Source organism: Brassica napus, chromosome A2 (genome assembly GCF_020379485.1).
Source record: "Brassica napus cultivar Da-Ae chromosome A2, Da-Ae, whole genome shotgun sequence".
Taxonomy (NCBI): Eukaryota; Viridiplantae; Streptophyta; class Magnoliopsida; order Brassicales; family Brassicaceae; genus Brassica; species Brassica napus.
Genome location: NC_063435.1, coordinates 9,560,090 through 9,577,044, shown reverse-complemented (window position 1 = coordinate 9,577,044; position 16,955 = coordinate 9,560,090). Strand labels below are relative to the sequence as shown.

The window sequence follows — 16,955 nt, the reverse complement described above, 5'->3', positions numbered from 1 at the left end:
TTGACGGATGTCTTGCATCGGACGTAACCGACACGATAAAAGGTTACTTCTCCATGCCACATCCGAACTGGAAAACGACGCCCCACTACATCAGGTGGGGGATTGACGGATGTCTTTAAATTTTTTTATTATTTATATATATATTTTTTTCTGAAAAACTAATTATAAATTATTTTTTCCAACAGCAAAAATATAATTGGGCCTTGGGGATCACTGAGAGGGTGAGGAAGAAGTTTGTCGTGAAGGCGAAAGTTCGCTTGTTGGACACGGTCTCCAACTGGAAGGGTGACTGGATCGTGAAGCGGTATGAGCGTGGCAAACCCGCTGAGCTCACCACGGATGTCTGGGATGGCCTCATCCGATATTGGCGTCTTCCTGATTCCATTAGAATCGTCCAGTCTTGCTCTAACTCCCGTAACACAGTCGATGAGCACGGGAACGGGCCGATGCTTCACACTACGGGCCAAAAATCCCACGCCGGTGTCCGTTTGGAAATGGTAATTAAAAATTTAATTATATTAAATTTTTAGTATATTTTTATATATATTCTAATTAACAACTTTCTTAAATGTTTTTTTAGGCCAAAGAGACGGGAGAATTCCCGTCTCTTATGCAACTTTACGAGAGGACCCACAAGAACAAGGCGGGCCGATTTATAGATGGCAAGTCCGAGCAAATCTACAACGATTTGGCTGCTCGGGTTGAAGAACGCCAGATCCAGCTGACCCAACAGTCCACCGATGGATTACCCGTCACCTTATCCACACCTGAAGTGGATAAGCTTTACGAGGAGGTAAATTTTCTAAAATTTTAATTTTCTTAAATATTCATTTAATTTAACTTTAAATTTTTATTAAGAAAATTTATTTTTTGTTTTTAAGGTTGTCCCTAAAAAAAAGGGACGGACGTTGGGGATTGGTTCCGTCAACGATGTTCCGAGAGCGACATCGTCTTATGTTCAGCGACGGGATGATGAAGTCTCTCAGCTGCGTAGGGAGTCCGAAGAGCTGCGTAGAGAGTCTACTCAGCTGCGTAGAGAGTCTACTCAGCTGCGTAGAGAGTCTACTCAGCTGCGATCTCGTATGGGTGGACTCGAGGGCTTCTTGGACGTTGTAGCGGCCACAAATCCGGAATGGACGACTTTGTTGAGGAACATGCGACAACAAAATCCTATCCCAGGCCAGTCACCGACCGACGACTCACATGCCGAGGCGGATGTTCAGGCGAGGAGTGATGAATTCTACGAGGCGATTAACGACCACCCTTAGTTCTTTTTAATTTCGGTTCTTGTATTATGAATTCAAAACTTATTTATATATAAAATATTTTGGTTTTGATTTTTTTAGAATTTTAATTTTATTAATAATTTAAATAATTTAAATTATATTTACAATTATAATTTTTTATATTTCTATAAAATAATGAAACGAAGTAAATTCGTAGCTAATTTTGCGGCTTCTTTACGTGGAAGCTTAACGTGGTTTTTACGAGGAAACATTTACAAGGAAATAACGTGGAAATCTATCAAGGTTTTTACGTTTTCTTTACGTGGAAAGCTGTCAAGGTATTTACGTTTATTTTACGAGTATTTATTTACGTGGGTTTTACGAGGAAAGTTTTTCGTGGTATTTACGAGGAAACTTAGCGACGTCCTTACGTGGAATCTTTACGTGGTCTTTACGATAAAATATCCTCCTTCGCTTTTACGACGAAATTATTTCCTCGCTACTTTACGACGAATTAGCGAGGATATATGCGTTACGACAAACGTATAACGACGAAACGGGTTTCCTCGCTAATTCGTCGTAACACTGCTTTTACGACGAAGTAACGAGGAAAACTGCCCTCGTAAAACTTGTGTTTTCTTGTAGTGAGTATACGAATTTGTCGATATGCCTTGAATCTTATATAATTCGGTAGCAGTATTTATTTTAGATAGGTCTCTTTTATTTTGACTCGATATTGAAAAAGAAGAGGAGTTGGAAAGTATATAGGTCTTCCAGAACATTTCGGGAAATGGAAGAAGGATTTATTTGCTTTCGTAGATAGGATTTACCAATGTGCAGTCTCCTGGTCATACAAATGTAGATACATATCTACTGCATGCAAACTCACCCTACTCCAGTCTGTCTTCTCAGCCATTCCCACTTTCCGATGTCATGCTTCCAGATACCCATAAGTTTATGTAAAAGGATCCAATCAGCTATGATTCGTTTTTGGTAGGACTCAAATGATGGAAAGAAGAAAATGTGTTGGGTTTCTTGAGAGAAAATAACACAACCAAAAGGATCAGGGGGTTTAGGACTCATGTATATACAATTATTTAATACGGCTTTATTGGCAAAACTACCGTAGAAAATGTAAAACTAATCCTAATTGCTTGCTTTCAAGAGTTCTCATAGGGAAGTATTGCCAAAATGCCAGCTTTCTTCGGATTGAACCGTCTAAATCAATATCACATAACTGGCGTGGAATCTTGGCAGTAAGAAATCTCCTCGTAAAACATCTGGGGAAGATCATTGGCAATGGCTCAATAACCAAAGTCTGGAGTTAATCTTGGATCTCTACTGGCTCCCCTCTTCTTTCTTTCGGTCATGTACAAGAAACAAATTAAACAAGATATGGTTATAGCTGACTTGATCTTGAAAGGATCGGAAAAATGAAATATCCCAAAGAACAGAGAACTCTTACTGGAAGTGCTAGATGATATCCTACGGATCAGATCGAGCATTACTGGGGCACGTGACACATATATGTTTGGTATCCAACCAAATCAAGCTCCTACTCAGAAAAGTCGGGCTATACAGCTGAGATATCACTCTATAAACCTCTACAACCGCTTGTTGTGACATCTACAAATTGGAACAAAGCTGTGTGGACTGCTACTTGCTCACCAAAACACAAGCTCCTCATTTGAAAAATCCTACATGACGCAATATCAAAGGGTGACAATCTAATCAAGAGGGGTGTTTCAATTAACTCCATTTGTTCTCACTGGAGGAACGAAAACTATCGATCACCTCTTCATGCACTGCAGTTTCACGTCTCATGTGTGGGATTTGGTTCTGCTAAAAACGCCCTTCTGCTCTATCTCATGATCGACTTTCGCCTCTGCTCTAGAAGCTTCAACTCACTGGATCAACCTCCCACCGACCGGAGTCTCTGGAAGTATCTTCTTCTGGATCATATGGGCTCTTTCGACCACGTGTAACCTATTCCTGTTTGAATCACGACATACCACTCCGCAGATGGTATCACGAAAGCAATCTCAAGCCCTCATGAATGAACTTTGGCTCAATCGGATCTGAAAGATCCAACAAAGACTCCGATTGACACACCATTCTCGTTGACTCCGACACTCCCACCGAACACAACCGTTTGCAACACAAATGCTGTTTGGAACTTGATCACAAAACAAACCGGACTTGGATGGATCTTCACAAACGATTAATCGCCTCCTTTTCAAGGCTTCCCATCGCAATTGCATGTCGCATCCGCCCTTCAAGCCGAAGGATTAGCGATCCGGGCAGCCCTCTCTCACGCCATTCATCTTGGCTACACCAAAATCTCGCTTCGTTCAGACTCACTTGTGCTCATCAGAGTCATCGTTTCGATCAAAAAACCAAATGATCTCCACGGAATTCTATAACTCTATCATCGTTTTTCACATTCTGCTTTTTCTCTTTCACTCCAAAGAAGCAAAATGGGCCAGCAAATCTGGTTGCAAAACGCTAACAAATTTGCAAATTTGAACTCAATTAAAATCTGCCCTAGTCTTCTAATTTATAAAAACTTTGGTTGATCAAAAAATAAAAAGGTCTCTTTTTAAAATCATTTTAATTGAGTCTATATTTGCAAATTCGTTATTGTTATTCGAGTTGAGAAATTCTTATTTATATTTTGTATTCTTTAATGATATATACTGCTTTCAAAAATATATTTTAGTGTTATAATAATAAAAAAATTCTTTTTCTCATTTATGTAATAGAATTTTGAAAATCACAATAAATTTTTGTATCATTTATTTTCTTATATATATTGTTGGGTCCAAATCTCGAAAAGACAAAAAACAGCCCAAATAAAACCCAAAACAGAGTAAGCCCATTTTCCACTACTAATATCAAATTCGATCTCATGATCAGTTGATGGGGATACAACGCCGAATTCGTAGTAGAAAAACGAGGTCGAAAGCCCACATGGAAATTAAAAGATCAGAGTTAGAGGAATATTTTTCTAACTCATTAAAAGGAACAAAACCAGAGATCTCAGAGTGGACAACAAACTAAAGAAGATATCCCGGCAACAGCCAAATAAAAGAACAACTATAAAAGGAGAGGAGAAGGGAGAAAGAGGACACGTGCATTCAATCCTAGACACATCTGTGAGAGTTTTGAAACTAAGATAGATTGATGCTTATAAGAGATAGAAATAGAGATATTGAAATAGCTTATTAAAGCTTTATTGAACAAGAAGTAAAGAAAGGAAAAGGCTTTAGCTTTGTCACCAAGAACACAAGAACTTGAACTGATATTTCATTAAGGATAAGAGGGGCTGCCTTTCACGGCAGCAAAATTACCTTATTCATTACATAACAACTCTATTTATACTACTACTAACTCACTTGCAAGAAACCCTATCACACATGGGTTTACATCATAGTATTGGGCTTGTTAGTATTATCTTGGGCTTGGTCTTGAAATGCTGTCTTGTGTTAATACTCCCCCGCAAACTTGGCAGCGGGTGAACACAAAGCTGACAAGTTTGAATCCACATGAATTTGGCTTTGGAGGAGGCATCAGTCGAAGATGATCATACAGTAGACTTCTGAACCAGATGACAACTTTTGGTGTATACTTGGAGATCTATCATGACTCCCTCAGAGGTATCTTTGACTTGGAGAGTTTAGTATAGTCTCTCAGAGGTATTCTTTCACCATTGTTCATCACACAATTCTTGGTTCCTCTGTATCCATCACCAAGCAAATGGGAATGTCCCCACAAGCTATCCTTGCTAACTCCTATCCATTAGCCAACTATAAACTACCGCTGAACCATTCTAATTTTCTTTGTGGCATTTTATCAAGCACCTTGTGTGCCTTCTTGAAAACCAGGAACTTGCAGCCACAATTTAATTGTTATCAACCCAAAACTAGCATACTTAGTTCAGCGTTCCTTTTCCCAACCTATCTTAACCTCAGAATCTAAACTAGCCAGCAACTCAACCCAACACACAAATTTCCTTTTTTTTTTTTTTTATCCTTTGTTCTGTCTCATGAGAAAAGAACATAGAAAATACCGTGGATAAGTGATGAAGAAGCTGACTATGTCTTTATTCTTCTCTGTCCCTTCTGGTTTTGTTTTGTCGTTGAAGAGAAACAAAACCTTTTTTTTTTTTTTGTTCTTCAGACACGGACTTTGAACTATAAAAGGAGTAGAGGCTTGACTGAAAAGACAAAGCTTTTCTTTCCTTGTTTCAGACAGTAGGCGGAAGCTCTAGAAAAAAAAAAAAATATAAGACCCATGAATCGACTGAAGCTCTGATACCATGTGAGAGTTTTGAAACTAAGATAGATTGATGCTTATAAGAGATAGAAATAGAGATATTGAAATAGCTTATTAAAGCTTTATTGAACAAGAAGTAAAGAAAGGAAAAGGCTTTAGCTTTGTCACCAAGAACACAAGAACTTGAACTGATATTTCATTAAGGATAAGAGGGGCTGCCTTTCACGGCAGCAAAATTACCTTATTCATTACATAACAACTCTATTTATACTACTACTAACTCACTTGCAAGAAACCCTATCACACATGGGTTTACATCATAGTATTGGGCTTGTTAGTATTATCTTGGGCTTGGTCTTGAAATGCTGTCTTGTGTTAATAACATCATACACTCGACTTTGACCTCGATCTCATTTCTCTCTATAGATTCTAGTCATTGTTTTCGTCTCATTCATTGTATACCTTCATTGTACTTGAATCACATCTTATTAATAAATTCTATTTTTGTCAACCAGAATCTTATTACATAGTTGTATTCTGAGAATATCATTGTCCATATTATTTTCTTTCTTAGTCTTTACAATCAATCATTATCAAATACTTAGTATGGATTTTAGGATCCACATTTATCGTCTCTTTTTTTGTGTTTTCTAATCACATTCATTATAACACAATTAAGTATGATAAATGGATTTTATAGTATAAATTACTCCCTCCGTTTTTTAATATAAGTCGTTTTACAGCTATGTACGTAGATTAAGAAAACCATTAATTTCTTATATTTTCTAAACAAAAACATCATTAATTATTTACCTAACCACAATTCAACCAATAGAAAAATATAAGATATATTACCATTGGTTATACAACATTAATTATTAATAAATTTTACATAGAAAACCGAAAACGACATATAATTTAGAACAAAAAAGTTTCTCTAAAACGACTTATAATAAAAAAACGGATGGAGTAGTAAATGTCATATTAATTGAAGGAAAAAATGGGTATGTCCCTTAGCACCAAACTTTTGCTTTACCTAGAATGCCTTCTTTTGTTCGGTATACTTCCCCATGGATTCATTTGTCTCTTACTCGTAAGCTTCCCATGTGAAATTATTTTTTATATTATTGTATTTTGTGCATATACTTTGGAAACTTCCCTCATTCAAATTGGACACTCCACTATACTTCTTAAAGCCTTTTTCATGATTCGGTTGCTATCTTAGATAAGATGACAAAAAAAATCTCTGCTGTAACATCGTACCTTTCGTTTAGATTTCTCGGCCAATTTTGTTTTTCATCTGTATCACGGTATCCAGAAAGTGCAATCATTGAATATAGATTTTATTGGTTCAGAATTCTCTGCTATTACTATATCTTTTAGTTCAGAGGATTTTGTAAAGTGTGTTCCTAACCTTCTAACAGAAACTAACCATAGCTCTAGTAGTTGAGAATTAACATATATAAGCTTAGAGATGTCAGACGGGTCAGTCCGTCCATCCCGTTGAGGTCTTAATTTTTTCCTATAGGTCGTGCGGGCCGACCCGCCGTGGATTGCGGTTTACGTACATATGTCCAAACCCACACCATATGATTTAGCAGTTTTTGCGGGCCAACCCGCAGGTTAGTTTAGCTTCAAACCAAAGTACAATGCATACGCTTAAAATAATGCAATACTTTATTATTCCATGAAACTGCATCGATTTAAAATGGCTTTACTATAGTTATAAACATAAGAAAGAATTTAAATATTAGATGTGATTTATTATAAAGTAGTAAAATGAACAAATTAATAACAAAAAGCTAATTTCTTGTTTGCTTTTAGCTTACTAGATGTTCTAGGTAGAGTTAGTGTTATGTTGTGTAGTGATTGATGGTAGATGATTTTGGAGCTCTTAGAACTTCTCTCACTGAGCTTTTGTTGAAATGTTCACCTCTTTATTCCCTTTTTTCTTACAGTTGCGGTTCATATTAATGGGTTTTTGTCAAAAGCATCTTAGAAGACATGTTGTGTCCTCTCTTGTGGCTAGAGAAAAATATCGTGATATCGCTGAAATAGTCAGGTATGTTAGGTTGGGGATGTCACATGAATACTTCCCAATCCTGCATTCATTATCAAACTCGAGGAGGAAAAGTTTATTGCAAGAAGATGAGTAACTTTTGTCTAGTCCACATGACCCTTTACTCTGGCAAACTATTTGTCTTCGATGGTAGACATTACGATAAATCAAAAGAGAACTTTTGTATATGAGATGAAGATGGCGAGAGAGTGTTCTTTGTTGACACAACTTGTCTTCCCCGTACTCCTCCCTTGATGAAGAAATATTATGATAATTTAGTTTTAGATACTAATAGTTCATGATATATAACCTTGACTGTTTATTTTTTCTAAACCAACAGTTCCAAGAGCAATAACTTTATCTCTGACCAAATGAGCTAATGGGCCTTTTGTTTATTCATTCACAAAGAATTATTTTACCCCAATGAAAATAAAATTTGCGGTCCAATATGTAGGGGTGGCACTTTACCCGATATCCGAAGCCGCATCCGAACCCGATCCGAAAAACTCGAACCGAAATCCGAACCGAAGTAGCAAAATATTTGAACGGGTATTGAATTATGAGAGATTGGATATCCGAACCCGAATGGGTAATATCCGAGCCCAAATGGATATCCGAAGATAACCGAACATATGTATAATTAACCTTATATTTCTAGTTTACATCTCTCATTTTATATAAAATATTTATATTGATACTACACATATTCTAAGTTCATATAATATACATACAGTGACGGAGAAAATGATTCGCTACTTACTTAAAATGCATGTCAAACATTTTATTTAAAGAATTAACTAAAAGTTACATCTAAAATTTAAAAACAATAATCAAATTAATGTCTTTTTAGTTTCAAAATGTTATGTCCAAATCTATTAACCATTCAATCTATTAAAAATAAAAAATTAGTTAAGTGAAAGTTATATTTTTAAATACAAGAAATATGAGAAATGAAAGACTTAATATTTTTTTTTTCAAAATCTAAATATCCGAACCCGATCCGAAATAACCGAATCCGAACTAAAAATACCCGAACCCGACCCGAAGTTCAAAAATACCCGAACGGATTCTACACCTCTATACCGAAATACCCGAAAATCGGAAATACCCGATCCGAATCTGAACGGGTACCCGAACGCTCACTCCTACCAATATGTATAGTAATATTACATGTTGACATTAAATGAATGAAAATTACACTACAGTATAGTACTACAAGAGGAAATTATAAAATACAACTTTGAGGGAGAGAACGGAAGGAAGGAAGAAAGAATAAATGAAGAGGAGAGTTTTGTAAGTTTTGTTGGTATGATTTTGAGTTTATAGTCTATAGAAATTCACCACACACCAAACAAACTGACACATAATTATGCCTAATCGTTCGGATGTTAATATTTTACCGTCGGTTTAAACTGTATTTAAGACGTGTTCAAGACGAAGACGTCATCAAAATCTCCTACCACTTCACCAAAACCACCTAACTCAAGTTTCATCTTCCAACTAGTGCATGCATCCCTGCCATATATAAACTTGCTTTAAACCGTTTTAATACTGACAATATTTTAAATATAAACAAGTTGACGACAATTTAATAAATTTAAGTTTTTAGCAAATATGGTTGGCCTCAAAAAGAAAACGACGTACGTAAGTTCAACTTTGCTAAAACATAAATTTATTAAATTGTTGTCAACTTGTTTATATTTAAAATATTCAGTATTTTTATCAATAAAATATTTTCAGTATTAAACGATGTCGTTATTATTTTAAGGTTTTGGAGTTTCTTTTTCATTAAATCGGTATAATTCAAGATGACGCCAACGAGTGAATAAATATTTCCCTCCTACTTCTTGATCTTTCTTCATTTGGGGAAAGAAAACAAGATGAAGAGAAGAACAATTAGCAAACGTTATTCATAAACAAAAGATATAAATTATTGCCGAGGTTAAGAGTATTTCAAATATCGACCAGAAAATGAATTCATGTAACCTATTGCCTATTGGTGACCTACATATCTAACCAATTCATACGGTATTATTGTGGGCGGCTATAGTTACAAATTCATAACTATCTGTATACAGAAAGTTGGATTTACTATTGAACCATTTTGACCAGGATTTGTTACTTGTGTATCAGTGTTGCTGTCGTGTTATAACCGGCGATAAAAGAACAGAAATTCATTTATGAAATTATATAATTTCTCAGTTGAACAAAATGGTCATTTTGATGGCAAAGAAAAAATGAACAAAAGACAAAACAACGAGGCTTCTTGAATTTTCTTTTCAAGAATCAGTTTTAATGAACATTGTTGCAACTCTTGCAAAGATACAAAAAAGAGAGATCTATCGTTTAAAACGTAAACATCATATATACGTGGATATATACGTGGATATATTACATTTTATAGTAATCTACTATTGTTTTCTCAAAAAAAAAAGTATTATCTTATTATATACAGTTTAGTTCTTTAAAATTGCTAATTAACATAATCACAATATATGTCATAAATTTTGTAAGATTGTGACATGTGTTAAAAATAAGATAGAGTTCGCTTTTATTTAGGATTTAAAAGATATTTAGAAAAAGAAAATTATTATTACAAAATATTTTTTTATGGTTCTTTTGAAGATTTCAAAAAAAGTATTACTATTACATAGTCTTTACAGTTATATATTGTTAAAATTATTGAATAGTAGTTTTTTAAAAAAATCTTAAACAAAAAAATAATTGTAAAAAGTGATTTGAAAGTAACTTTTCTTTAAAAAGGTATTATAATAAATAAGAAATTATTTAATAGAAATCATAAAACTAACTATAAAATAAGTATTATTCTTTTTTTCGGGAAATTGCCACAAATACCACATTCATAGTACCACCTTTAATATTTATACTAATCATTTTTACTCTCACTTTTAATGAAGAAAAAACACTTATACCCCTACGGTTAAATAATATAGACTTAGGGTTTAGAGGTGAGGGGTGGGGTAGGTCTTTAGAATGTGAAATTTAGGATTCTAATAAATATATAAATAAAGACTTAAAAATATAAAAAAATATTTAAAAAATAGTTTCAAACATAATTTTCAATTTTCAAAAAAAAAATTTTAAAAAAAAATTAAAAACAAATTCGAAAAAAAATAAAAAAAAATTATAGAAAAGCTCAAATTTGAAAAAATATAATTCGAAAACATAAAAAAGAATTCTTTTTTATTTCTTTTTTTTATTTTTTTATTTAAATAATGATTTATTATATATATAAATAGCAAGGGTATAAGAGTCTTTTGCCACTTAATGAAGAATATAAAATATGAAAATTGATACCATGAAAATGGTAAACATAAAATTTCCCTTTTTAATGCCTAAACGAAAGAAAATGGTAAAAGTACTCCTATTATTTTATTGTAAATAATTAACTTTCTTTTTTAATAGATGATTGTATCTTGAGAAATTATAAACCAAAAATAGCTACAAATATTTCACTTTTATATTAATTAGGTTTAAACTTCCTAATATTATTTTCACAAAACAAAATATTTGCAAGAAAAATATCACTTGTGTATTTTCTTTTAATTTCTTGATACAACTTATCTTTTTATTATCCTTATTACATCTTGTGATGCTAACATATTTTTTTTAATTATGATGTTGTTGTCGTACATGATTATGTGTGAATATCATGAATATGTGTTTATGTATATAAGACAAAATATATAATAAATTAAACAGAAATTTTTATTAAAATAAATCAGTTGTATAAATATCTTTAAAAACGAATTATAGTATCGTACAAATATAAGAAATTATTTAATAAAAATATTAAAGAAAAATTAAATAAGTAAGTTTCATTTTTTGAAAGTCTAAATAAAATAAAATTGTAAAAGTAATATTATTTTAATTATAAATAACTAACTTTCCTTTTTAATAGATAATGTTTTGTTTAAAAAGATATAAACTAAAAATAACTTCAAATATTTCACCCGATATGATTGTGATATGTGCCAATAAAAAAATTACATTTTTAATGTGTCAATAAAAACCTGCCACTGGAATTTTGTTTTTCCAAAATCCTAAATAATAGAGAATTGTAAAATAGTTTTTTTTTTTAATCTTAACCAAATATTTTTTAAAAATCCTGACAAAAGAGAAATGTAAAATTTTACTTAATAGTAATTTTCACTTTTGAAATTTAATGAAAAACATGATACTAAAAATGATTTAATTGACAAATAAAAATTGTTAAAATATTAGTAATATTGAAAAAACTGAATTATGAAAATAGCAACTTTTAAAATTAGTTAATATTAACTCGAACTAATTATTTGATAGTAATTTTATTTTCTAAATCCTAGACAAAATAAAATTTTAAAAGATTATGTAATATTAATATCCTTTTCTAAAATTCAAAAAACCTGTAAAAGAATATTTGATAGTTTTTTTTTATTTTAAATAATCATAAACAAAAGATATTTGAATCATATTTTTTAAGTCTTAACCAAAATAAAATTGTAAAAAGTTATTTGGTAATGTATTTTAAGAGAGAATTTGATGATGAATATAATACTAAAAATTAATTAATTAACAAAATAAGTGTAAAAATACTATTGATAAAAATTGTAAAAATAATAATTTAAAATTACTTAATAGTAACTTGAAACAATTATTTGATAATAATTTTTTTTCTGAAATTCTAAATAAAAGATAATGGTAAAAGGTTATATGATAGTAATTTTCATTTTCTAAAAACCTAAACACAAAATGTAAAAGAGTATTTGATTTTTTAAAAAAAATCTTAGCACTTTAAAAAAAAAAATTATTTAATAGTAATTTAAAAAACAAAATTGATGACAAGTATGATGTTAAAACTATTTAATTAACAAAAATCAGAAATTAAGATGTTGTCATGATTGGTATTTATATGTCTTGGTCATACAAAAATCAAACACATGTTTGATATATATTTTCATTGTTGGGGATAAGAAATAGATTATTATTATTGTCACGGTAAGTGATCTTTATACGCGTTTTTCAAAAACAAATCAAGCTTCATCGTCATCTTATTACCTTTTTGTTTTTTTTTATGTAATATTTTCTGCTTCAATTTTTAATTAAAATGTTATTATGGAAATAAATCATTAAGAAATAATGAATTAAGAAAATTATGAAACATCGATAAGTTTAGTGAAATATTAAATTAGTACATTAAAAGGTTTATAATGTTGTCATTGACTCGACTGGTCTTATTTAACTTTCAATTTTTCTTTTTCGTTCCAATTCTTACTTTGGGTTGGGTTCGGTTTTAATTTATAGGTACGAGTATTTTTTCTACCCCTAAGTATAAAATTAATAACAATTCACATATGCACAATGATTATATAATAAAAATATTCATTTGTAATTTTTGTGTAAATACGAGTTTTTAATTATAAAATAAGTCTCACAAAACATATGCAAAAACAATCCGAAAAGTACAATAAAATTATTTGTTATTTTTATTTTCTTTAATAAGTTAAAACATAAAAAAAACTCGTTGCAACGCACAGACTCGTATCTAGTTGTTCAAATAAACTTTCATCTCATTATCTTTGGGTTATAGGAAAACCCAACAACCATCTCATAAAATTAGTTGTATCTCACTTGACCAACTTCTCAAAACCCTTGTGGCACAAGAAAACTAAAACCCTACAATGCTATCTTTTCTCAAATTTATATATCTCTTTCAAGTCCCACCCAATTTCTCCCACTCCTTACCTCTCACTAACATTTTAACATTTTCTGAAAAAAAAAAGTTTAGCAAAAGGGTCTCTAGAGAACAGGAGAAGTATGAAACTCCTCCTTGTGATATGTATCGTCCATGCCATCTTTATTCCCTGCTTCTCTTTTGATGTATCAGGAATGGATCTTCCTTTAACCCTAGATTATTACAAGTCTACTTGCCCGACGGTATTTGATGTCATCAGAAAAGAAATGGAATGCATAGTGAAGGAAGATCCAAGAAATGCAGCCATAATTATTCGTTTACACTTCCACGACTGCTTTGTCCAAGTAAGTACATAACACACCTTAATTGAGACATAAGAAAGCTTCCAGCCTCTTGCTATCCTCATTCATTCAATCTAATTGGGACACAAGAGTTTTGTTAGACTATTGATGAAACAAAGACAAGAGTCTAGCTGAAAGTTTAACTAAAAGCGGTTGATTTATTTTAGGGATAGTAGTTACTTAAGGGTTCATCTTGTATTGCAGGGATGCGATGGATCTGTGTTACTAGACGAAACAGAGTCATTGAAGGGAGAGAAGAAAGCTTCTCCCAACATAAACTCACTGAAAGGATACAAAATCATAGACAGGATCAAGAACATAATCGAATCCGAATGTCCTGGAGTTGTTTCGTGCGCCGATCTTCTCACAATTTCTGCTAGAGATGCTACAATCCTGGTACATATTAGTCACTAGTCATGGGTGGTTATAACAACCAACATGTATATTTTATATATGAGTTAAGAAATTGAAACAACATGTTTACTTTTGGCTTGATTAAAGGTTGGTGGGCCTTACTGGGACGTTCCTGTGGGGAGAAAAGATTCAAAGACAGCAAGCTACGCGCTTGCCACAACGAATCTTCCAACTCCTGACGAGGGTTTAATCAGCATCATCGCTAAATTCTACTATCAGGGTCTCTCTGTTGAAGACATGGTCGCTCTTATCGGTAAGATCACTTCTCTAAACTAAACTAAACCGGGAAGTGATTTCAGTATTGTGATAGACCGGAATATGATATTATTGAACCAAAAAAAGAAAAAATATATTATCAACCGATATAAACTCATAAAATTTGGCCAACTCTTTTATTTTATTTTTATTTTATTTTTATTTTATAATTTGAAAAACTCTATGTAAGTAGGAGCTCACACGATAGGGATGGCACAATGTCGGAACTTCCGGTCGCGGATCTATGGAGATTTTAGGGTAACGACAGCACTAAACCCCGTATCAGCGACGTATCTGGCGAGACTCCAAGAGATTTGTCCCGAGAGCAGCGGAGAAGGTGATAGAAACGTGACGGCCATGGACAATGTGACGCCGAATCTCTTTGACAACTCCATCTACCACACGCTCTTGAGAGGAGAAGGGTTGCTGAGTTCTGACCAGGCGATGTACACGAGCATGTTCGGTATACAGACACGGCGGATAGTGAGCAAGTACGCGGAAAATCCGGTGGCTTTCTTCGAGCAATTCTCCAAGTCGATGGTAAAGATGGGGAACATTTTGAACTCCAAGAGCTTGGTCGATGGAGAAGTTCGAAGAAACTGCAGATTCGTTAATACATGAAAACATCCATTTAACAAAACTATTTTCTCTGTGTTAAAAAACCGCAAGGCCGTGTTAAACAGTAATTGGTACGGTTTGAACAAGAATACGGTTTGAACAAGAAAACTAATTGGTACGGTTTGAACAAGAAAACGTAGCAGTAACAACGGTATTTTACGAGGAAATTATTTCCTCGTAAATTTACATAAGCTTTACAACGCAATTACGACGCGACATGACTTCGTCGTAAACTCGATGGTAATTTACGACGAAATGTATTCGTCGTAAAGTTAATGTAAGTTTACGACGAAAGTACGTGGAATGCAAAATAGTTGTAAACGTTACATCGACATTACAACGAATCATGTTACCGTTACATAAAGGTGAAAACGTGTATTGAAAGTGCTTTAACTTACCTAAGTTCGTTGTAAACGCGTTGTAAATTTTCCATGTAAAATCCATGTAAAACTTACCATATTTCTCTATATATATGTCATTTCCCACAACTCTCTTCCTCACAACACACAACTCTCTTCCTCACAACACACAACTCTCTTCTTCTCGAACCACCAATTACTATTTCGAAGATAACGATAACGAACATGAGTCATTCGTCTGTCTGCCAATTCAGTAGAGCGATAAGGAGAAAATGGAGGGAAGTGAAGTTGGTTTATACTTGAGTGAAACCTCCGACCATCGTCAAAGGTTCCTCTCAAGTACAAACCAGCTGCACTTCCGTCCACTTTCTCCTTGTCGTTCCACTGAATTGGCAGACAGACGAACGACACAGGTTCCTTATCGTTGTTTTAGAAATAGTAATTGGTGGGGTAACAACGCAATTACGACGAAACCAAATTTCGTCGTAAACGCCATGTAATATTACGACGTAAGTACGTCGAAAATGAAATTTTACATCGATATTACAACGAATCATGTTACCGTTATATTTAGGTGAAAAACTTATCGAGTTTCGTTGTAAAGTCGTTGTAAAAAAACTATGTAAAATCCATGTAAACTTTCCCTTGTAAAATCGTTGTTATATTTCAACTACCCAACTCGAAAATTTCTCTATATATATGTCATTTCCCACAACTCTCTTCCTCACAACACACAACTCTCTTCCTCACAAGACACAAACGGAAAAAAAAAAAAATTTAAAAAAAAATAGTAGAAAAAATGGTCGGTGGCGGTAGTATTTACGAGTTACGAAGTTGGATGTATTTGCACAAAGATTCCGACGGGAGAGTGACGAATGCATTTCTGAACGGGCTAGAGACATTCATGCACCAGGCGGGCTGTACACCGATCACGCAGGAAAGCGGTAAGATGTTCTGCCCCTGTTCAAAATGCAAAAATTCGAAATTTGCACGTAGTGAAACTGTATGGAATCATTTAGTAAACAGAGGATTTACACCACAGTATTACATTTGGTATCAACATGGAGAGGGTTATGGGGGAAATGAAGCTAGTAGTAGTAATGCTAATTTTGAGGATGCTCATCATAATGAAGAACCGAATCATGTGCATAATGAATATAATTATCATCAAGAGGAGCAGATGGTAGATCATGATAGGGTTCAAGATATGATTAGTGATGCATTTTTAGAAACAACTACAACAATAGCAGATGGAACTGGAAATGTAGAAGAACCTAATTTGGATGCAAAAAGATTTTATGAAATGCTAGATGCTGCAAATCAACCAATCTACACTGGTTGTAGAGAAGGTCTCTCTAAATTGTCTCTAGCAGCTAGGATGATGAATATTAAAACGGATCATAATTTACCTGAGAATTGCATGGATGCATGGGCGGAGTTGTTTAAAGAGTATTTGCCAGAAGACAACGTGTCTGCTGAATCTTATTATGAGATTCAGAAATTGGTTTATAGTCTTGGGTTACCCTCGGAGATGATTGATGTTTGCATCGACAACTGCATGATCTACTGGAAGGAAGATGACAAGTTAGAAGAGTGTCGATTCTGCAAAAAACCACGATTCAAACCGCAAGGCCGTGGGAGGAATAGGGTACCGTACCAAAGGATGTGGTACCTACCAATTACAGACAGATTGAAAAGATTATATCAATCTGA

At 33.3% G+C, this 16,955-nt stretch overlaps 1 protein-coding gene across 1 annotated transcript; it reads left to right on the top strand.

Annotated features, from left to right (window-relative positions):
* Window positions 1-13,279: 13,279 nt before the first annotated feature.
* LOC106420404 (peroxidase 11-like) lies at window positions 13,280-14,991 on the top strand. Its single transcript, XM_013861243.3, has 4 exons — window positions 13,280-13,599; window positions 13,801-13,992; window positions 14,098-14,263; window positions 14,459-14,991. The coding sequence occupies exons 1-4, from the start codon at window positions 13,378-13,380 to the stop codon at window positions 14,884-14,886; spliced, it is 1,008 nt and encodes a 335-aa protein (XP_013716697.2). The 5' UTR covers window positions 13,280-13,377; the 3' UTR covers window positions 14,887-14,991.
* Window positions 14,992-16,955: the final 1,964 nt, after the last annotated feature.